Source organism: Eulemur rufifrons, chromosome 9 (genome assembly GCF_041146395.1).
Source record: "Eulemur rufifrons isolate Redbay chromosome 9, OSU_ERuf_1, whole genome shotgun sequence".
In the NCBI taxonomy this organism is placed as follows: domain Eukaryota; kingdom Metazoa; phylum Chordata; class Mammalia; order Primates; family Lemuridae; genus Eulemur; species Eulemur rufifrons.
This window is the reverse complement of record NC_090991.1, coordinates 26078144-26101741: the sequence shown is the minus strand read 5'-3', so window position 1 is coordinate 26101741 and position 23598 is coordinate 26078144. Positions and strand designations below refer to the sequence as shown.

General features: G+C 35.4%; 1 protein-coding gene across 1 annotated transcript in view; it reads left to right on the top strand.

The window, feature by feature from the left end:
- Window positions 1–23598, top strand: part of CLTC (clathrin heavy chain) — a 68880-nt gene that overhangs the window by 31568 nt on the left and 13714 nt on the right. Inside the window, exons 7-20 of the mRNA XM_069482337.1 lie at window positions 2539–2736; window positions 3601–3801; window positions 6175–6327; window positions 6746–6868; window positions 7505–7642; window positions 7887–8051; window positions 8205–8385; window positions 11198–11361; window positions 16002–16127; window positions 16841–16983; window positions 19254–19488; window positions 21337–21459; window positions 22462–22607; window positions 23360–23543. Of these exons, the coding sequence (XP_069338438.1) occupies window positions 2539–2736; window positions 3601–3801; window positions 6175–6327; window positions 6746–6868; window positions 7505–7642; window positions 7887–8051; window positions 8205–8385; window positions 11198–11361; window positions 16002–16127; window positions 16841–16983; window positions 19254–19488; window positions 21337–21459; window positions 22462–22607; window positions 23360–23543 (2280 nt within the window). The remainder of the gene's footprint in view (window positions 1–2538; window positions 2737–3600; window positions 3802–6174; window positions 6328–6745; window positions 6869–7504; window positions 7643–7886; window positions 8052–8204; window positions 8386–11197; window positions 11362–16001; window positions 16128–16840; window positions 16984–19253; window positions 19489–21336; window positions 21460–22461; window positions 22608–23359; window positions 23544–23598) is intronic.

Below are 23598 nucleotides of genomic sequence, written 5' to 3'. Positions count from 1 at the left end.
GCTTCAAGTGATCCTCTTGCCTTAGCCTCCCAAGTAGCTGGGACTGCAGGCACATGCCACCATGCTAGGCAAATTTTTATTTTTTTATTTTTTTGTAGAGACGGGGTCTCGCTGTGTTGCTCAGGCTGGTCTCAAACTCTTGGCCTCAAGCGAATCTCCCTCCTCAACCTTGCAAAGTGCTGGGATTACAGGTGTGAGCCACCGTGCCCAGCTAGGAAGTATCTTCATTTTCTGAAAAATGGCTAAAATTTTAGAAGCTTCATGCTGTTATTGGTCTTGCCTTGTATTAGTTTTCCTCCACATTAGTGTTTCTCCCAGATATTAAGCAAAGGAAGTAGATTTTTTTCTCGTTTATTCAGTTTTTGAAAAGTGTTACATACATGAAGAGGCAGTTCTTCTAGGGAAAAGGATTCTTTCCCTACCTATTTATCCCCCATCTCAACTCCAGACCTGGTTTGGTGCTTTTCTGCTTTATGCCCCTATAACTTATGTAGCCCTCCTCATAACACTTATACTGATTAATTGCTGTCATAGTCACTATTCTGTGGTTAATTGTATAGCACCAGTCAGTGTCTGGCACAAAAGCAGTTTTAAAAATATAGTAGCTTTCAGTTATTTGGTTGCGTGTGCCTTTCTTAGAAAAATCAAGAATGAATTGGCCTTTTAATGAACTAGGTTAGTAATAATTTAATAGTCATGAAGTTGTAAAGCCAGGGACCTTTTTATTTCTGTTGTTGTCCTAATATTTTAAGATAATGCCTAAACGAAAGTATCTTGAATGGTTGCATGATACATTTTTGGTGTTCATAACTCTGATTCTAGGAACTTACTAATTGTTACTTTGTTTCCCTCCACCCTAGATTTTATGTGCCAGCTACTTTGAGTAAAGAGAGGAATGTTTATAGTACCCTTAGGCTTCGGGGCTTTCTTCTCTTTTTTTACTTAAATCCAACTACTAGCAGGGCATATGTCCTGAATGGATGAGTGTGTGGTTTCTATAGATATCAAAAGCAATCAAGATGACATTATAGCCACTATCTGGCTTAAATTCTGAATTTGATAAAACTGAGTACTTACGAAGTTACTGGAACCTTTTCTATTCCCTGTAGATCTTATCAAGTACTAGTATCTAGAAATCTGCTAGAATAATTATAAATATGATAAAAATGAAACTGGATTTGATGTTTGGGGAAGACTAAGGCAGTGATCAATAGGAAGCTTCAGAAAGTATAGCTGGAACTGGATTTGTTCGTCTTTCTTACTCTTCATAGGCGTAAGAGTTAAGGATACAGTTCAGGAGTGCAAATGACTAAAGAAAGTAATTAATTCTTTTAAATGGTATGTTTTAATATGGAGTAGGATGGCACATTGGAGTACAGGATGGCCTAAGCTTTGGGGATGGGTTCTGACCTACAGAAATGAAATCTTGGAGGTTAAAATTTCTTCATTTTCCTGAAAGACAATACTAGAACAGGCAGGGCAGACTGTTACCTATCTGGTTCACTGAATTCCCAAATATTTTTCAATTCTTGCTGATCTTGGGGCAGAAATTTCCCATTTTCATTTACTCAACAAATGTGTGCTTTGTGCTACATACTGCCTGTTGCTATTAATATAGTTAGAGACAAGCCCGATTCTGCATGTGGAATAGTGACTGAGAAACAGACAAGCAATTGTAATAGTTTGAGAAGTGCTGTTAGGGATAATGTAAGTAGTTTGTAACCAGCTCTGCAATGAAGAGAGGAATGCATGGGTAAGAAGGGGCTCCATTTCTCTAGGGCAATTGACAGTAGTTACTCTGTGGCAGTGAGTTTTAAGGAGAATTGAGAGTAGGTAACTTTTCCTAACAAGCAATTAGAAGTCACTCTTCACTGATGCTGTATTTATTAAGCACCTACCATGTACTTTACATTACGTTAGATGCTTGAAGATTCAGTGGGTCCCCCTCCTCATTGAGTATACAGTCTGGCCTCTAGGGGTGAAAATGTAGTTTAAGAAAATTACTGAAAAAAATCTTTTTAAAAAGTAATCCTAAAATTAAAAGGAGTATACCTTAAACTTCCTCCAGGTGAGCCCTAGATTTCATTTAGATTTCATAGCTTCTTCAGTGTGCTTTTCTATAGGTGGTCAAGATTGCATTACCCAAGAATTTTTAAACTATATAGAAATTGTCTTTCAGTGCTCAATTAAATGGGAGACTTAATCTTTGATTGTTACGAATGAATGGATGATATCAAAGCAGTTAGTTTGGATAATATGAAATAAGAAGTTATTTGTATTACAGAATGGCCATATTTTAGGAACGCCTAAATGGTTTAGTTAGCACCTTATGGCACTTGTTTTTTAACCTCGCTAATCTCTCTCCTTGTCTTTTTTTTCTTTCTTTCTTTCTTTCTTTTATGGCAGCAAGAAAGCAGTTGTCATGATTCCACAATTTTATTACCTTTGTAACTCAGTCGTAACCTGCTCTAAACAGATTTGATATCATTTATATTCAAATGAATACATTGCAGATATCCTTTAATGTTTAAATTGCAGGTTCTGTCAGTGTGTGTGGAAGAAGAAAACATAATTCCTTACATCACCAATGTCCTACAAAACCCTGATTTGGCTCTGAGAATGGCTGTACGAAACAACTTAGCTGGCGCCGAAGAACTTTTTGCCCGGAAATTTAATGCTCTTTTTGCCCAGGGAAATTACTCAGAGGCAGCAAAGGTGGCTGCTAATGCACCAAAGGTAAAGAGTCATGAAAATGAAGTTGTCATGATTGGATTAATATTAATATTCTCTGTTTGTAATACTTCTGGAAGGGAAACAAGCTTTCCATAGGAAAACTGGTTTCAGGTTACATTTTCCTTTATTATTACATGACAATTGCTGGTCTTTTTTTTTTAACTATTTTTATTATTTTTTAATTTTTTTTTTTTAGGGACAGGGTCTTGCTCTGTCGCCTAGGCTGGAATGGACAGTTACTTGTCAGTGCTTCTAGATTTGGGTAATTTTCTGTGCTCTAGAGTTGGTTAGCTGTTTAAAACTCAGAATGTTAGAAGGATATGTAGATGTAGCAAGCTATGATTTACATAGAAGTAATAATGTTTAGTTACTTAGGTGTAATACTTACTGACCTCATAAATGATAGCTAGTGATTTTATTTCCAAAAGTGGGAAATAAACAAATTCTGTCTAGTTTATGGAAAGTAGAGCATCAGAAAGGAGGCTGAATTTATTCCCATCACTTTTGATGTTGGTTTGTGTTAGACTGAATTAACACTTTGCATTCCTGACCAGTATTAATCATGAAATTTAATGTGAACTTGGGATAATAACTGGCTATAATTGTTTTATGGTTATATTTATTGTTGCACATTGACATTGTAATTAAGTTTGATATATTTTTGATTATGAATAATCTGATAACATTAAACTAGATCTAGTATGACAGGCCATGACTGAATCTTTACTACAGATGGTGAAGATTTGAAATTTGGTGTTAATAGATGGACTCATGCCTTTAAGATTGACCTAAGGGACCCATAGGGTTATTAGTGTGATGTTTGGATCACCGTTCAATAATAGTCTTTAACATTTTTCTTTCTTAAAGGGAATTCTTCGTACTCCAGACACCATCCGTCGGTTCCAGAGTGTCCCAGCCCAGCCAGGTCAAACTTCTCCTCTACTTCAGTACTTTGGAATCCTTTTGGACCAGGGTCAACTGAACAAATATGAATCCTTAGAGCTCTGTAGGCCTGTACTTCAGCAGGGGCGGAAACAGCTTTTGGAGAAATGGTTAAAAGAAGATAAGGTACATTAATTTGTGCTGACATAATCTTGTGTTGATTGAATGAAATACCATATTAGCAAGTTAGATCGTTTAGGCTGCATCCTAATGTCTCCCTCATTATTTATTGCTTATAGAAACAGGAAAAAAAAAAAAGCACACATTGCATATGATGCATACGCTTATTTCCTTTTGAAAATATTTTTATGGATTTTGGGGTGGGATATGTTTCTTTTGTTTAGGTTTTTTTAAATGGAATCCTGGATTCTTGCTTGGTGTTTAAAACAACTAAACTGGAAGCAAATTGCTATCCTTTGCTTTAGGAAAATCTTAGTGTGAGATGCTTACCTTAGTATATAATCATATTTATTAGTGTATATGATGCTCGTTTAGACATAGGAATATACTCTTACTTCCCACATTCCACACTTGAGATGCACAGTAGTTCCAGCCCTACAAGTATTATCTTTTCTTTTAGAACTACTAAGATACTATCAAAATTGTAGTATTTGCTGCTGCCAAGCTTGTTTAGGTGTGCAAGGAAAACATTATGTAAAATGTTGGATTGTAGATATGTTAAGACAGCAGGGATGTCTAATTAGTGAAATACTGTTTTCCAAAGTGATTTCACAGAATTTTAATTAGTGTTTCATGGGAAAATATTTAACTTGGCTTTTTGACATGCATTTAAATATGAACCTTTTCTTAATGTTAACTGGCTTTCTTTGCTGTAGGACTTCTCTATGCCTTTTATATTCACTAATTTTTCTTTACACAGAGCACATAATTGGTACTGTTTTCTAGATCAGATTTCTTATATGGAATAGTGACTGAGAAACAGATAAACAATAGATATTGTTTATTTGTAAGGCAGCAAACAACTTTAAGCAGTCTATTACTGTTATTTTATTCATACCACCATAAAAAAGCATTTCTCCACAAAATTGTAGTATTGAATTTCCATGTCTTATGCCATTGTCAAGAACTGAGGTAGTACTGTTTAAAGCACTCTGAATAATGCATAACTTAATATTATTATACTTTTCAGCAATAGTATGTGTTGGTACTGTTTTTACATTACTAATTCTAAGTCCTTGTTTCTTGACCCAGCTTCTTGGCAGTCTTATAGGATACTGGAGGATAGTACTTTAGCCACACTAGCAAGTATTTGCGGACTGTCCTAATTGTTTAAGATAAGGGAGGATGGGAATAGCCAAGGTAATTGAGTTGACCCGTATACCAAGGTGAAAGCTTTTTAGGTATCATTACCCTTTCTTGTGAATAGTCATTTGGGATCCACTTGTGGTTAAAGAGACACTGGTCAACTCTTCATTTGTTAGTGTGCTCAGTTAAAATGTATAGACACTGATAGAACTTTTTACTTTCTTTTAATTTTTATTTGATTTTTTTTTAGAGACAAGATCTCACTCTGTCACCCAGGCTGGAGTGATCATAGCTCACTGTAGCTTTGAACTCGTGGGCTCAAATGATCCTCCTACCTCAGCCTCCCCAGGAGCTAGAACTATAGGCATGTGCCACCACCACACCTGACTTTTTTTGTTTGTTTTTATGGAGATGGAGTCTCACTATGTTGCCCAGGCTGCTCTTGAATTCCTGGCCTTGAGCTATCCTCCCACCACAGCCTCCCAAAGCACTGAGATTACAGGTGTGGGCCACCACATCTAGCCACTTTTTACTTCTCAGCCCTGAATATCAGTTATAAGAGCCGAAGTGACCATTAAAAGTAGAAAATCAACTCTAATATGTAAAGCAGAACTGTTAGAAAGCTGATTTCCATATTGGGCAGCTGACTGAGTAAGGCAGGTTGAGTAATACAGAGAAGGGTATTTTCTTATATACTACCTAAAAATTCTAAAATTTTTGTCTGTTTGACCTTGTGAAATTAGAGTGTCCTGCCTGACTACCTTGAATCCAAAAGTCAAGAAGACAGTGGAATTTAAATCCTTGAGACATAGGGGTTATACCCCGATTTTAATAATGGTCGTTATAGTAAGCCTTATTTGGCTCCTTCAACATCAAATTTCATTTGATAACATTATATTAAAAGTTATATTATTTTTAAAAATTGGATCTGATATCTGAATATTCTTAGAAGTTAGAAGTATAAATAAAGTACTTACATTCTAACAAGGTAGTTGGTAATAGCTATAAGGAGTCTTTGTTTAAGTAGGATGTGTGGAGAATTCTACTGAGAGATTGCTGTGAATACAAGATCACGAGTCTTCACCAACCACAGCTCCTGGGTAATATATTCTGGGAAATTGAGTAACTAAAGTACCTCTCATACTAGTTATTATTTATAGTGGAAGTAGTATCAAATGCTCATTTACAAAACAGCTCATGGATCACTAAACAATTTCTTTTTCCTTTGGACAGCTGGAATGTTCCGAAGAACTGGGTGACCTTGTGAAATCTGTGGACCCTACATTGGCACTTAGTGTGTACCTAAGGGCTAATGTCCCCAATAAAGTCATTCAGTGCTTTGCAGAAACAGGTCAAGTCCAGAAGATTGTTTTATATGCTAAAAAAGTGAGTTCAATGAAGCAAATCTTCAGCATAAATTTATTAAAACATTGAGAGAGAAATTAGCCTATACTCTTGTTACTTTGATAGTGAATTTCCTTAAAGTTTGATTTACTTGGAAAAGTACAAAAATTCTCTTGGCTTTCATATATTGAATTCACACTTACTAAAAAAATGGAGATAATTACTCTTCATGGCTTATCAGTATTTAAGATAGCAGGGGCATGTTTAGCATGTTAGAAGAAAGTTTCTGAAATGCTCATTCATTAAAAATGAATAAGCCAATTATAAAAAATATACAACTATTGTTCAAATATGTCATCACCAAGGGCTAATATATTCGCAAAATTTCACTGTGGAAAAAGTCTTCAAATGCTATAAAAAATGAAACTTTGCATTAGGGTTTAAGTCTGTCCATTTGTAGGTTGGATATACTCCAGACTGGATATTTCTGCTGAGAAATGTAATGCGTATCAGTCCAGATCAGGGACAGCAGTTTGCCCAAATGTTGGTTCAGGATGAAGAGCCTCTTGCTGATATCACACAGGTAATGGCATTAAAATGAATTCTGTAGAAGTTGTTTGAAATAAAGAGTGGGGGATCTGACTTTAAACAACTTTGAAAGAGACTGGGTTAAACTTACAGTTTGTAGAAATTCTGTCTACTTGGTTAAACCTCAAGTGTCTTGCAATAAAAGCAAGTTGCAGAATGGACAGTATGATACCATCTGTATACAGTTTTAAAACATGCAAACAAATATTTTATTTAGAGATATATGTATAAAAATATGAAAAATACATGGGAATAATAAAACAGAACAGTGGCTGCCACTGGGTGAGGGGAAAGACATGCTAATTGGAAGTGTGAGTCAAAGTTCTTCATATTGTTTTTGCTTTTGTATGTTTTAAAAGCTCATAAAAATTTAAATCAACTTGATTGTATTCTACTGTTATATAGTAGTATCTTAAAATATTTTGTGGTTGTTTTTACCAGAACTAAAACTGTCTCTCCAGAGGACAAAAGTTTGTTCTTAGTGTCAAACCATGTTGTCCAAATAATAATCTTTAAATCTGATATTTGCTCTTTGAAGTTTTTATATGTAAAGAAAGAGATTGTGCTTAATTTCATCTATGTATTGTCAACAGTATTTTGAAAAGAATTTCTTTTAAATCTTTTTTTGTAGATTGTGGACGTCTTTATGGAATACAATCTAATTCAGCAATGTACTGCATTCCTGCTTGATGCTCTGAAGAATAATCGCCCATCTGAAGGTCCTTTACAGACGCGATTGCTTGAGATGAACCTTATGCATGCGCCTCAAGTATGTGTTTTCATGCTTTTTAGGCATGTTTCCAACACTGTTTTAGTAATTATCAGAGCTTCTCAGATCATTATTCATAGCTACTGAGATGCCTATTCCTTATTCAAGAAAATTTAGCTTAGCATGCTTTGGTACTTTATTTCCTTTACCAATTCATTGTTGAATCTTACTAGGTAATCTAGATGTTGAATTACTGATATAAATGAGGTGGTAAAATAAACTCACCCTGTTTGTGGTTTTATAGGTTGCAGATGCTATTCTAGGGAATCAGATGTTCACGCATTATGACCGGGCTCATATTGCTCAATTGTGTGAAAAGGCTGGCCTACTGCAACGTGCATTAGAACACTTCACCGATTTATATGATATAAAGCGTGCGGTTGTTCACACCCATCTTCTTAACCCTGAGGTATTTCAGTTTCTTACATAACAGATGGTGTTAGTTGTGCTTAATTGGTATACTGAAAATGTGTTTGTGAAGTACTGTATGTTAGTAATTTCATACCACTGTAAGGTTCGACATTATTTCATTTATTCATCATTTATTTATTTTGTCTTGTAGTGGTTAGTGAATTACTTTGGGTCCTTATCGGTAGAAGACTCCCTAGAATGTCTCAGAGCCATGTTGTCTGCCAATATTCGTCAGAATCTGCAGATCTGTGTTCAGGTGGCTTCTAAGTATCACGAGCAGCTGTCAACTCAGTCTCTGATTGAACTGTTTGAATCTTTCAAGAGTTTTGAAGGTAATTAGGAGTTTGAATTTTAAAATTTACTTAAAATAGACATGAAGAGGTATTCTTATGATCAGACTATTAGAAATGCTGTCTAAAACCTTAATTTTATGGGACATTTTCATATTTTCAGTTTTATTATTCAGTAAATGTTACCAAGGCCCTTTTATGTGGGATCTTAAGGATATGCAGTGAACAAGACTATCTGCTTGGATATTTTATAGGTGAATTGAAGGTAGAATCTTAAAGTAAAAATAGGTAGTGGCTTGGTTATAAAAGATGAAAATACAGGTTGAGAGTCCCTCATCTGATTTTGAAATGTGTCAGAATCCCAAACCTTTTGAGTGCTGACATGAACCTCAAAGGAAATGCTTGTGGAGTATTTCAGAATTTGGATTTTCAGACTAGGAATATTGAACTGGTAAGTATAATTAATGTAGATATTCCAAAATCCAAAAAACGAAATAGTTCCAGTCCCAAGCACTTTGGATAAGGGATACTCAACCTGTACTAATGATCAGGTAGAGTATTTCATGTTTATACGTCTGACTCTTATAATCACAAATGATTCTAGCTAAGGACATTTTGTGACTTCTTGGTACTAGAGACACTTGGGGCTGGATAATTACTGTGGGAGGGGTTGTCCTGTGCATATAGGATATTTAGCAGAATTCATGGCTTCTAGCCCACTAGATGTTAGTAGTACCAGCTCCGCCAGTTGTGATAGCCAAAAATGTGTCCAGACAGTGCCAAATGTCACCTGGAAGGAAAGTCATCCCTAGTTGAGAACCACTGCTATACAGAGTACTATTGTATTCACTCTTGGGTGTCTCTCATGTTCATTAGCTAAATTTTGGTCCCCAATTACCTTTTCTTCACACTTTATGGTCATAATGCTGTAGACAGAAGGGTTAAGGGATTCTACTAGTTTTCTTAAATTTCTGTTTCAAAATGTTAACCATGCACTGAATTTACACTGTTTAGTACAGTAGCCACTAGCTACACGTAGCTATTTACACAGTCACTAACAGTAAATAAAATTTTATATTTACTTCTGTAGTCACACTAGCCACATTTCAAGTGCTCAATAGCCACATGTGGTTAGTGGCTATCATATCTACATATCACAATGTAGATAAAGAACATTTTCATTTTGGAGAAAGTTCTTTTGGATAACACTGCATTAAATTCTTTCCAGATTATTTTTGTATGTTTCTTATTAACTGTATATTGAAAAACAACTGGTATTGGGGACTGCATTTAAAATTTCTATTAGGTCATTAAATATGAAATGTCTGATTTTGAATCAAAAGCTTAGTTTATTATATCTCAAACAAGCAGTACAATTAATCAAAGTATGCACCTAAACTATTGACACAGTTTTGCCATCTTAAGAGTACTTTGTTTATGCCAGCAACAAAGAAGCCTGGAGAGTGAGTGGCGATGAAATCACAAAAGGCATTTTCCACAGCTTCTTGACAGTTGAATATTTTTCCTTGCAAGAAGTGGTCCAAAGCCTGGAAGAAGTAGTAGTCGGTTGGTGCAAGGTCTCGTGAATACAGTGGATGACAGAGTTTCCAAGTCCAATTTTTGTAGTTTGAGCAGCGTTGTTTTTTGCTACATGTATTCTTACAAGAGGATTAGTCTGTCTCTATTGACCCATCTTGGCTGCTGAATCACAAGCATCCTCATTATGTCATCCAGTTGGTTGTAGTAGACATCCGTTGTAATCGATTGACCAGGTTTCATGAAGCTGTAGTGGATAATAGCAGCGCTGGATCCCCAAACAGACATGATTAGCCTTTTTTGATGAATGTTTGGTTTTGGACTGTGTTTTGGCACTTCATCTTTATCCAACCATTGTGCTGAATGTTTGCAGTTGTCAAAAAGAGTGTATTTTTCATCACACATAACAATACGGTGTTGAAATGGTTCACCTTTATGTTGTGACAGCAAAGAAAGGCAAGCTTCATGATGATTTCTCTTCTGACGCTCTTTTAATTCATGTGGTACCCATCTGCCCAGCTTCTTTACCTTGCCAGTTTGTTTCAAATGATCCAATATTGTCAGAATAGTAACATCAAACCTTGCTGCTTATTCATGCATAGGTTGAGATGGATTCCCTTGCACTACAGCTTTCAGCTCATCATTATCCACCTTGGTCTCAGTTCATCCGTGTAGCTCTTTCAAAATTAAAATCACTAGAATGGGGATTCTCAAACCATCAATGTACTGTGCGTTCATTAGCCACATCCTTCCCAAACACTTCTGTGATATTTTGAGCTATCTGCACTGCATTGGGTCCATGATGGAACTCATTCAGAAATAACACAAATTTTTGATTTATCCATGGTTTCACAAAAATTGCTGTAAAAAAATGTGAAAGATAATTGTAAGCCAAAATGTATGTTTGTAAGACTGAGGATGTACCTTCACAATAGAAAAAAAACAAGTGCCAAAGTGAAATGTCAGAGATACCAACTGTCAAACTTAGTACTTAAGGAAATCAGACATTTCATATTTAATGACCTAATAATATGGAATATGGTGTGATAATTAGCTTTAGTATTGAGGAGCTGTTCCTAACTATTTTTAAACCACTAGAAAACATTGGGTTGTATGTTATGTTCTTAGGGGATTAAAGTGCAAATCCATTTTATTGAACTGGTTACTGGAGTAATTATTCTTACTACGCTTTTTAAGCAAGCAATTTATATTTGGGAGTATTCAATATAAAAATGTTTTTTAATTGCTTAGATGTTTTTCAGTTCTGTTATTCTCAAAAGTATACCTATGCTTAATTTTAATTACTTGTTTCTTTTAGGTCTCTTTTATTTTCTGGGCTCCATTGTTAACTTTAGTCAGGACCCAGATGTGCACTTTAAATATATTCAAGCAGCTTGCAAGACTGGGCAGATCAAAGAAGTAGAAAGAATCTGCAGAGAAAGTAACTGCTATGATCCTGAGCGAGTCAAGAATTTTCTCAAGGTAAGTGGTTTTGGGTAATGTGTTTTCTAGTTGGGTTGAAGATGAGTAGTTCTAAATGTGAAATTCTTGACATTCTCAAATTGTGTACTGGATATTTCTTCTGAAGTCTGTGGTTTCCTTTGAAATAGGGAAGGAAAATGGTAAGTAATACTTGAGAATGACCATCTGTTTAAAAGAAGGAAAAAAGCACTATTTCAAAGGAATTTCATTTCCTTCATTCTAATTTGGAAAGAAGTTTGAAAAATGGTTGTATATTCTTGATGTCATTTTAGACTATCATTTAGGCTTCTTTTCAATATTAAGATCAGCTTGCCCTCCGTATCATTTTGAGGAACCTCTGTTATAGGCAAAGGGGACTGTTGTCTGTATAATATAGGTTTATCTCTATCATCAGATTTGCCTGAGTCCAAAAACTAAATATTAATCGTGCATAGTTCAAAAATTTAAAGCTTTGTGACACATGAATTCAGTTATAAAGAAGTAAGGACAGCCTGTGTTGGAGTGAAGAGTAACGGTTGAAAGATTGTGACTGTTTAGAACAGCCCTAAGGGCAGTTAATTTTGTTTAATGTTTAACTTAGCTTTAGCTTTATTCTCATACCTATCAGTTACTTTATGAGGGAAATAAAGCTTTAAAGTTGGCTTCCATAAAAGACCAGGAAAACTGTAATTCTGAGTGTGTATATGAAATGATTCCAGAGTCCTTATAGAAAGTTCTGAAGTATTTTTTGTCTTCTGGAAAAATTTTAAATTAAAAGTAAAACCAAAATGTTTATTGTATAATTCAGTGAAAAAAATAGGCTTTTCCTACTTCCAAACTGTCATCATTTGTAGGTAATCTATAGTTGCACTGGCAGAATGTTCTTTCGAAGAATTTACTACCTGGGCTCTAGATTAAGGAGTTTTAGTGTAATGAAGTAAAGTGCTGAAATTGCCCTACATTTTAGATTAAAAGATAAACGTTCAACAAAGTAGAGTTTTATAATATCTTGGCCATTATGAATATTCTGGGTAACCCAGCTAGTGTGATGTGTTTGAAACAAAACTCTCCCGTGTCCAAAAACAAAAACCCTCTAAACGAGAAAGATGTGATGCTCCATGCTTGACTAGTAGTGTACCTGTAATACTGGTTTACTTCCTTCTTGGATTATCATTACTTTTTCCTTTTTAAAAAAATACCACCAGATTTTTATATGATTTCTTTTTTGTTTTTATTGAGCTCTCAATCTTTATACTTCAGTTGTAATTTCTGTAGCTTTGGATTTAATATTTGAGTTTATATATATGCAAAGTAGAACTAAATTATTATCATTTATGACATTTTTGAGCTTCAAAAAAATCCTTTGGGTACCAGGATGTTAATGTTATTGCTTTAGGTTGCTTAGCCTATGTGATCTAATTAGATAAGGATTTTTTTTTCCCCCTCCACACTTGTGAACTAGGTGCAAGTCTCAAATAGTAGGGGAATGGATGTGGACTGTGATAGACCTGTTATTAATTTCTGTTTAGCCATTGTTCATTCAGTATATGTCTAGTTGTTACCTTAGGGAAGTTAACTAATATTAGCCTCAGCCTCAGTTTCTTCAAACTAATCTGTGTTTATCAAGTATCTTGTATACTGTAGCTATTTAGGTGGTAACCATTATTAATAAGCTGTGTGGATGGGCCTTGGAAATAAGGTAGAGTCAGCCAACATGGGATTTCCATCAGGCAAGTTTTTTTGCTCTCTGATTTTAAGTTGTTCTTGACTCTGAAGGAATTTATGTCCAGCCTGAATTAGAGGTGAAGCGAGTGCCTTAAGTTTAAATAATCTTAGATAGGAGCTCAATACTAAGATGCTATTACCATATTCAGCCTCTCATGCCAGTAGTGAGAATGAATCTATTAGACCATTTACTTTTTCTAATTGACAATGCCTCTCATCATCACTATTATTGAGGTACTGGCTGCATGATAATTGACTGGTATTTTATGTAAACTCTGTGATCATAAGAAAAATACTTCTCTGAATCTGATCTTGAATATTTGAGTGCCAATTATGTGCTGGCCACTAGGAAGACAGAGATTGGTAGACTATAACTTCTTTGAAGTACCCTGTGAGCAGGATGAAAAGGGGGATCATTAGCATCATTTGACTCAGGCCCTAAATTTGTGGAACTATAAGCTCTCTGTAGAAAGCATGGAACTCTTTTCTTCATACCCACGATCTATTCCTTGCTACCTTTGATCTTATTTTCTGCCATTCTTTCTCTGCTGTTCTGTTTCAACCACACTGGCCTGCTTGCTATTCCTGGAACTCTCCCAACCCTCTTTTGCTCCAGGGCCTTTACTTGTGCTCTGGACTACTATTGTCTCAGATCTTCATGAACTTCTCCTTTACTTTCTTCAGGTTTTTGATCAAATGTCATAAGAGAGGATGTCTCAGGTTACCCTGTCTAAAATAGAACCTAGTCCTACCCCATTTTCACTTCCCCCTTATCCTGCTTTGTTTTTCTTTATAACACTTAACCACTATGAGGTATTGTCTCTTCCAATTAGAATGTAAGTCCCTTGAGGGAATAGACTGTGCTTACTTTGTTCCCTGCTGTGTCTCCAGTGCCTAAGAACAGAGTCTGGTTCTTAGGTGCTCATGAACAAATTTATGCTGAAGGAAATCTCTGAATGTGTTTCCATAATTTCAATTTTAATTTTAAAATCTTCAACCATTATAACTAGTGAATTAACCATTTAGTAAATGGTTAATAATTTTAAATGTTAATAACATACTTCTATATATGAAATCATGTGCAAATTTAGGCAGTCAAGAAAACCTAATTTTCATCTACTTTTTCGATCTTAATTCTTTTTGTTTTTGTTTTTGTTTTTTTTTGAGACAGAGTCTCACTCTGTTGCCCAGGCTAGAGTGAGTGCCATGGCGTCAGCCTAGCTCACAGCAACCTCAAACTCCTGAGCTCAAGCGATCCTCCTGCCTCAGCCTCCCGAGTAGCTGGGACTACAGGCATGCGCCACCATGCCCGGCTAATTTTTTCTATATATATTTTTAGCTGTCCATATAATTTCTTTCTATTTTTAGTAGAGACGGGGTCTCGCTCTTGCTCAGGCTGGTCTCGAACTCCTGAGCTCAAACGATCCGCCCACCTCGGCCTCCCAGAGTGCTAGGATTACAGGCGTGAGCCACCGCGCCCGGCCTCTTAATTCTTTTTGAAATGAAGTTAGTATACCACAGAAGTGGAATTCTTTGCCACAGAAGTTCAAACACCCATCCATGAGAATAGAATAAATAATTTTAGATTACTTGCAAGTATGTTTTTCCCCCAGGTGGTAAAGTATGTAATATTTTATATGTATATTAAGCATATAATATAATCCTTAAGGGTAAGAAGAAGACTTAATGTTAATCCACTAGTTTTTTGACGTTCATTTAGTAGGGAAAAATATGGCCTACTGTAATTTTGTACATGGCTACCCATGATTGTAGCAGCTGTTAGTTCGGAGTTTCCATGGTGTTAAGCAAGTAAAAACAATATTTGCTTTAGATTTTCCTTAATATGAAAAATCCACAACTGAACTTCCACTTCAGATTTACAGCCTTTTTTATTTTTTAATTTAGGATGGCTAAATTAAACTTAAGATTTACCTTGGTGTTCTCTGAATACTTCATAGACTAATCTTATTATTATTTATAATTGGGTGATGGATATGCCCTAGTCTTAGGAACCATTTAATTCTAACTGTGCAAATAATGTTCTTAGTGGCTGTCATTGGGGAAAGTTCTGCCCTGCTTAGTTCTAGTTCCTTAGTAGACTGTCTTAGAGGAATCATTTATTGAGGAATGTTTCACTGTGTATAAATGAATTCCTGATGGAAACTGTTGTTTTTTGTGCTGTACCTTATGTCTGTGGAATGTAACAGGACATGTATCAGGTAAATGCCCAGTACAGGTCTTACCTACCTGTATGTATATAATATCTTCTATGTCAATCTACAAGTAGGATTGTAGTTTGGTATTTGTAATGGTAAGAGCAGTTGGCAATTTAAAGATGTCTTTTCTTTAAATGCTTTTTTTTTTGTCTTTTTCTTATAGCAACATGTGGTATATTTAATTCATGGCAATCACCATCATGCTGCTCCTTGTAGGCTTTATTCTAATAGAATGTTAGAAGCTGGTTATATATTATAGATTGGAATTGGGAAGGGGGTAGAAAAGAATAAATCATTAGTTTGAAACAAATGTGAGCCATTTATGTCATATTTTTGACAGTGTGACTGTAGTTATTAAGTCAATTGCAAATTTAATTGAAGTGTTAGTATTAGTTAAAGTCCTAATGTGATGATTTTATAACCTGAAAGCCACTGATAGTTCAAAAATCTTAATTTGTTCCTTTTCTTTTTCTTTTTGGTAAAAGGCTGTACTTGGGAAGGACCTGGTATATTGCTATGTGAATCTAAGTATTGCTTAGTAAAAATTTACTAAAACTGGGATGTACATACACATTTAACTCTTGGGGCATGTCTTTCTTTAACGGAAAAGCCAAGTTTGCGTGAGCCTCTCCTATTAGTTTAGAATAGATTCTCATATTTTATGTAGATTTGATACCTCATTGAAGGAGAAAATTAAGGCATCTTTTTGTTCTTTTTTAGGAAGCGAAACTAACAGATCAACTACCACTTATCATTGTGTGTGATCGCTTTGACTTCGTCCACGATTTGGTGCTCTATTTATATAGAAATAATCTTCAAAAGTATATAGAGATATATGTACAGAAGGTAAGTAATACAGGGGTAATTTAAAAGCATGATCTTATTGTAAATACTATTTCTCATATTCTGGAAATATTCATCCTTTTGAAACTATGTGCCCAATAAGACTGGTCTGCTATAGTACATTTTAATATTTTTTTGTCCCAGCAGAATCCTTTCTTGATTAAAATTTTACATGTATGCCAAACGTGTAAAACATAAGAATAGAACTACTGTAGTTGGAAAAAGTTGGATGGCCTAGGGCCCTGCTCACTTGATAGGCCCTGAGGTATCCATGCAGAAGCCTTAGATGCCAAAGCACAGTTTTCAAACCATCTGAAATACGGATATTAGATACTTTACTTTCTAACTCTAGAAATCAAAAGGCAGTGTTGCTATTATAGTATAGGAGCCTTTTTCATTAGACAGTCTTCCAGTCATTCTTTGACGTTAGCTTCCTTGGACTTATTTATCATTTGGAACAATGCCTAGGTAACTAGTTAACAAAAGCAATAGAGGAGAATATAATACAAGTGCTTCCAATACTTTTTAGTCCATGAAGTCCTGTTTTTAGTTGGACTTCCTGCTAAGTTCCTGTTTAGTTGCAAATTTAGGCTTTTAGTTTATTATTGAATTTTAAAACTGATCTTAAAAGAAGGAAATGGGTTTTATTTGTTTTAAACTTCTCTTTGCCTAGCTTATGAATATAGTGGACATTCTTCTACTTTTTTTAACCATAGGTGAATCCAAGTCGACTTCCTGTGGTTATTGGAGGATTACTTGATGTTGATTGTTCAGAAGACGTCATTAAAAACTTGATTCTTGTTGTAAGAGGACAGTTCTCTACTGATGAGCTTGTTGCTGAGGTGGAAAAAAGAAACAGGTGTAGTACCATTTTAACCTTCATACCTGGGATAAATTAGTAGTGTTTCTTAGCATTGTAATGGATAAAAATATAGCTAGTCAGTTGCCTCAGATCTACTCAGTTACACATGGAGAATAATTTCCTGGAGATACCTAATTTAGAGGTGAGAAGCTAGCCGTCCGCACTGGAAAAAAATCTGTTTTTTGAAACATTACAGCTGTCATACAGAAAATTTGTTCACCTGGTTGACCACTTTTTTGCATGTTTATAATTATGTGGTTTGACGTTGTATAATTTTTTAATGTAAACTATATAAGTAAGCCTCCTTTTAGTTAGGTATGATACCAATATATTTAACAACTAATTCTTCACTGATAAATAGTATGGTTTTTTTCAAGTATAGGAGGGAAAAGAGTTCCCTGTACAACTCTGAGTTAAACTGATATTTAATTTGAGTTCCTTAATGTGAAAATATGAATTATGAATTTCTAGTAGCATATAGTATAAGTGCTTCTAAGGCTCACTAGACTGAAGCCCTTTTTTAGCTGGAACATTTTCAGGAACTAGTGTTTGGGAAGTACTGATGGTAGTAAATGTGGTTGGTGAATTGGTGTTATAATAGTAAGGAAGTTACTCTGGCTATATTAAGGGATATCAAGAAAACCTATGAGATTTAATTTTAACCTGAATTGGCGTAAGTGACCTACTAATGGTATTTTTAGAATTTTTATTAGAATGTTTCAAACATTTAAATGCAGAATGGAAAAATTCTGCATTTAAAGACAATAGATACACAATATAATACTGACTTAAAAGTTTGGGCCTAGTTTGATGTCATTTTGGGTCATAATTTAACATTTACAAAGAGATTCAATTGAATCTTAAGTCTAATACTTAAAAAACAGTTTTATTGCAAATTCCAAGGAAATGGCAGTTAGTTAGATAATTTGGTTTTTGACAAATTATATTTTGAGAAACTAGGTTTCTTATGTAAATCACTAGTCTCGATGTGCCTTTATTCTTTCAGTTAACATGGCATAGCTGCTTGGGTTGCACATGTTTATAGAAGTTTGATTATTGCCTTTATTAATTAAAAAAATTAAGTGTCTTTACTTTAATGGGAGTGTTCATAATAGCTACATTAACTCGATAGCCAAAATATTGGAGTAATGGAGTAATGCTTTTTCTCTGGCTGCTTTTAATATTTAAACCATGGTTGAGAGGCTGAGGCAAAAAGATTGCTTGAGCCCAGGAGATTAAGACCAGCCTGGGCAACAAAGCAAGACCCCATCTCTTATTTAAAAAATACGTATGCACAGACACACTCTTATTTTAAACTGTAAGTAAAAAGAGGTATGGTCATCAGGACCATTAAAATTGAAACATAAGCTGTAGCTTAGCACAGCCATAATCCTTGGTAGATCATGACAGCTAGAACCATTAAACCGAAGCTTCTAATACTACCAAATTTTATTTCCAGTACATGTTTTGGGTACTGCCCACTTTGGCTTTAGGTAATGTCATATGTTAGTTGTGTTAAAAACTAAAAGAGGGCCAGGCACGGTGGCTCACGCCTGTAATCCTAGCACTCTGGGAGGCCAAGGCAGGTGGATCGTTTGAGAGCAAGAGTTTGAGACCAGCCTGAGCAAGAGCAAGAGCAAGACCCCGTCTCTACTAAAAATAGAAAGAAATTATCTGGACAACTAAAAATATATACAGAAAAAATTAGCCAGGCATGGTGGCGCATGCCTGTAGTCCCAGCTACTCGGGAGGCTGAGGCAGGAGGATTGCTTGAGCCCAGGAGTTTGAGGTTGCTGTGAGCTAGGCTGACGCCACGGCACTCTAGCCTGGGCAGCAGAGTGAGACTCTGTCTCAAAAAAAAAAAAAAACAAACAAACAAACAAAAAAAAACTGAAAGGGGAACCTTAGATAATCTGGTCTATATCATACCACATCCCCATCCTATCCCTAAACAAAACTTTCTAAGGTCCAGATATATTGTCTGGTATAAAGAAAGGACAGTCTCTGAATCTATAATCTCTCTTATATCCAGATATAAGTATTAATAGATAGGTATATCTTACAGCAGATAGGTCTTGGAGAGTGAAAAAAGTCTTATGTACCACTCCAGCCTAGGCAACTTAGTGAGACCCTGTCTCTATTTTAAAAAAAAAAGTATGTGAAAGCACATTGTAGACCATAAGGTACTTGTATAATTAGCATGTCCAGAGTATGTTATTTATAATACGCTATTTGTATGTGTGTATTTTTTGTTCGTTTTTCCCTAGATTGAAACTGCTTCTGCCTTGGCTAGAGGCCAGAATTCATGAGGGCTGTGAGGAACCTGCTACTCACAATGCCTTAGCCAAAATATACATAGACAGTAATAACAACCCAGAGAGATTTCTTCGTGAAAATCCCTATTACGACAGTCGTGTTGTTGGGAAGTATTGTGAGAAGAGAGATCCACATCTGGCCTGTGTTGCTTATGAACGTGGCCAGTGTGATCTGGAACTTATTAATGTGAGTACTGCTAGCTGAATGTGTACAGAGAAAGCTGCATTTTATTAAACCTCTTACATGTTAGACTGGTGAATTTTGAGAGTTTGGGAGTGATTTTAGGTAATATAGAGCATTTTTGGATGATGGGTGCTTTTTTAAAACTTTATTTTGAAATAATTGTGAACCTAAAAGTGCCCAAAATAACAACGTCTGTACCCTTTGTCCTGACTGACCTATTAATGTTCCAACCCCACTAGCTTTATCATTTGTGTTCTCACATTATTTCATACACATACACCATTCATATACATAGGCATACACTCATAATTTTTTAACCATATGAGAATAAGCTGTATACATCATGGCCTTATACCCCTTTGGGGTTTATTTCCTAAGAATAAAAATACTGTCTATCATACCCATATTACAGATACCAGCCTCAGTCAGTTTGACATTGATAGGATACTTTAAAAAATCTGTTTTATTCCAATTCTGTCAATTGACCAATAATGTTCTTTGTAGTTTATTTCCTCTATAGACACATATTGCATGTGGTTGTCATGTCTCTTTAGTGTCATTTAATCTGGAATAGTTCTTCAGTTTTTTGTCTTTTGTGACATTGATATCTTTATAAGAAATAGACTTTTTTTCTATCTTGTATTGAGGCAAAATTCCTGTAACATCAAATTAACCACTTTACGGTGAACAATTTGGTGGTAATTAGTACATTCACAATGCTGTGTAATCACCACCTTAATCTAGTTCCAAGTTTTCATAACCTCAAAAAGAAACCCCATATTCATTACATAGTTCCACATACCCCTTCCCCCAGCCCCTGACAACCACCGAACTGTGCTCTGTCTTTATGCATTTGCCTGTTTTGTATATTTCATTTAAATAAAAAGTTTCTGCTTTGAGTTTGTTCCTTTTGATTAGATTTAGATTATAAATTTCCATCCAGAATACACTTAAATGGTGTTTCGTCTTTCTTGTGCTGTTACATCCAGAGGCACATGATGTCTATTATCCCCATTGTGATGTCAGTTTTAATCAGGTTGTCCCATTTCTTCATTGTATAATTATTACTCATTCTTTTGAAGATATTAAGCAGTCTATGAGTAGACACTTAAGACCATGCAAATATCCTCTTGTCCTCCCTCCCCCAATTTAGCATCTGTTGATTCTTCCTTTAAACCATTGTTAATGTGTTGGTTGCAAAGTGAAGATTTTCCAACTCCAGTAGTTTGTCCACATTTATCTTTCAGCACTCATGTATTCAGGTATGCACAGATTCTTGTTTTATTCATTGAGTTATAATCCGTTCTCTTAGTTTTTATGCTCAAACTGTCCCTGTTTTGGCTGATGGGAACCTCTTCAGGCTGGTTCCATGTGTTTGTGTTGTGGGTTCATCACTCTTTGAGCACTTATCTTCTGGCACACAATACACAAGGCTCATTTTATACCTTCCCCACCCCAGGGAAGGTACAAAAGAAAGCTATGAAAATGAATTAGTCTTACTGGATATTGAACCATATTGCAGAGCCACTATAATAAATAGTGCAGTACTGTTTATTATAAATAGACTGGTGCATAAATAGACTGTTAAAACAAAGTACAAAAATATATCCAATATCATGGTGCTTTTTAAAAGCCTCCAGAAATTGATAACCAAGTTTTTTCTATTGGTTGAATTTTAATAGGAAAATTTTGGGTGTGACCCACTCAAGATTACATGTATAAGTAATGGATGTTTTTTCCTATAAAACAATAAACAGAGTTTAAAAGATAGGAAATAACCTTTAAAGTTAAAGTCATTCTATAAGAATTCTTTATTTCTACCTTGAAATTAATCTTTCCTATCTTATTTAGGTTTGCAATGAGAACTCCCTCTTCAAAAGTCTTTCTCGCTACCTGGTACGTCGAAAGGATCCAGAATTGTGGGGTAGCGTGCTACTAGAAAGCAATCCTTACAGGAGACCCCTGATTGACCAGGTAAAATTGACAAATGTGTTTTAGGCTCCTCTTAACTGTGAATGAAATCTTTTCCCTCATCATATACCCAAATATACTCAAATGGATCATAGTTAACCATGAGAGAAGGCAATGTAAAGTAGAAGAAAATTTAAATTATACCATATATAAATGGATATAAATTTAGATAAGTACAAACACATGTATATATTACACATTAAGAAAAACAAAATACATCCCCAAAGACATGATTTAATTATATAAAACTCTCTTGGTTCATCTTAGTTAAAAGGAAAACAGCAAATTAATCGTTAAAAGATTGCTATTATTAACACCTGAGAAGTGGCTAAATTGATTGGAAACATTCAAGACAATAAATCAGCAAAAGATAAAGATTGATAAGAGAAAATACAAAAAGACCAAGTGGGTAAATGTTAAATCTCACTAATAAGCATAGAACTGCAAATGAGATGTAGATTTTATACCTATATAAAATTGAAAATACAATTTTAAAGCCCTAAAAATTGACAGTTATTGTAATGATTCTTAAATTCTTCTGATAGAAGTATATATAAAACATTTTGGAAAAGAATAGATTGAAGGCTATTAATTTTTCATTCCTTTCCTAGGAAGCATTTCTAAGGAACATTCCCAAGTAGATACAAAATTTCCTGGGAAAAATAAGCATTGCAGTATCTGAGCACCATGTGAATTGCGAGAACCAGAGGAATTACTGATTTTACAATTCTACATCTTTGTAGTTGAATTATGTGTAGCCATTAAAGTGATAATTAGTATGGATTATGTTTTAATCAGGGAAAAGATAGAAACTCTATAGTTAGGGTAGTTTTTAAACAGGGTAGAATTATACCTAGTGTATGTTCATGTAGATTTGTGTAGAAAGACCTTTCTTTGGTAAATGTAAAGGTATTTTTTCTACTTCATTCTTTTCTGCCTATTTCAGGTTTTTATCTTTAAAAACCACCTTGATTCTCCTACTTATTCCCCGTATATCCTTTGTAGGTTGTACAGACTGCCCTGTCTGAGACTCAGGACCCTGAAGAAGTGTCAGTAACTGTCAAGGCTTTTATGACTGCAGACCTTCCTAATGAACTCATTGAACTGCTGGAGAAAATTGTACTTGATAACTCTGTATTCAGTGAACACAGGTATGCTATCAGAGTGATCCATTGGCTGTTTTTTTGTGTTTTTGTTTTTTTTATTTCAGCATATTATGGGAGTACAAAAGTTTAGGTTATGTATATTCCCTTGCCCCGCCCCCCGCCCCCCGCCCCTCCTCAGAGCTTCAAGCGTGTCCATCCCCTAGACGGTGCGCATCGCACTCATTATGTATGTATACACCCATCCCCTCCCCCCCCACATCTGCTCCCATTGGCTGTTGATAGTCAGTCTTCAATTATGGCCTGTCAATTTGGGGAAGGAACAAAGAAACAGAGAAAGTTGCTTGAATTCTCACTCTGCTAATACCCTTTCTCTTCTTACCCTACCTCCTAAGGTAAAAACCCCTCTGTTAGCCACAGTGGTTATTTTTTATGACTGACAAGCTTTTTAAATATTACATTTAAAATATTTATTCCAGGAGGGCATGGTGGTTCATGCCTGTAATCTAAGCATTTTGGGAGGCTGAGGCGGGAGGATCACTTGAAGTCAGGAGTTTGAGACCAGCGTGAGCAACATAGTGAGATCTCGTCTCTACAAAAAAATAGAAAAGTTAGCCAGGCATGGTGGTTGCACCATGTAGTTCTAGCTACTTGAGAGGCTGAGGTGAGAGGATCGCTTGAGCCCAGGAGTTGGAGGTTGCAGTAAGCTGTGATGAGGTCACTGCATTCTAGCCCGGGCTAGAGTGAGACTCTGTCTCAAAATAAATAAATAAATAAAATATTTCTTCCTTTTCTTACAGGAATCTACAAAACCTCCTCATTCTCACTGCAATTAAGGCAGACCGTACACGTGTTATGGAGTATATTAACCGCCTTGATAATTATGATGCCCCAGATATTGCCAATATTGCCATCAGCAATGAGCTGTTTGAAGAAGCATTTGCTATTTTCCGGAAATTTGATGTCAATACTTCAGCAGTACAGGTAAATCTTCAGATTACATAAGTCAAATTACTGTGTGCAGTGCCTTCTCTTGATT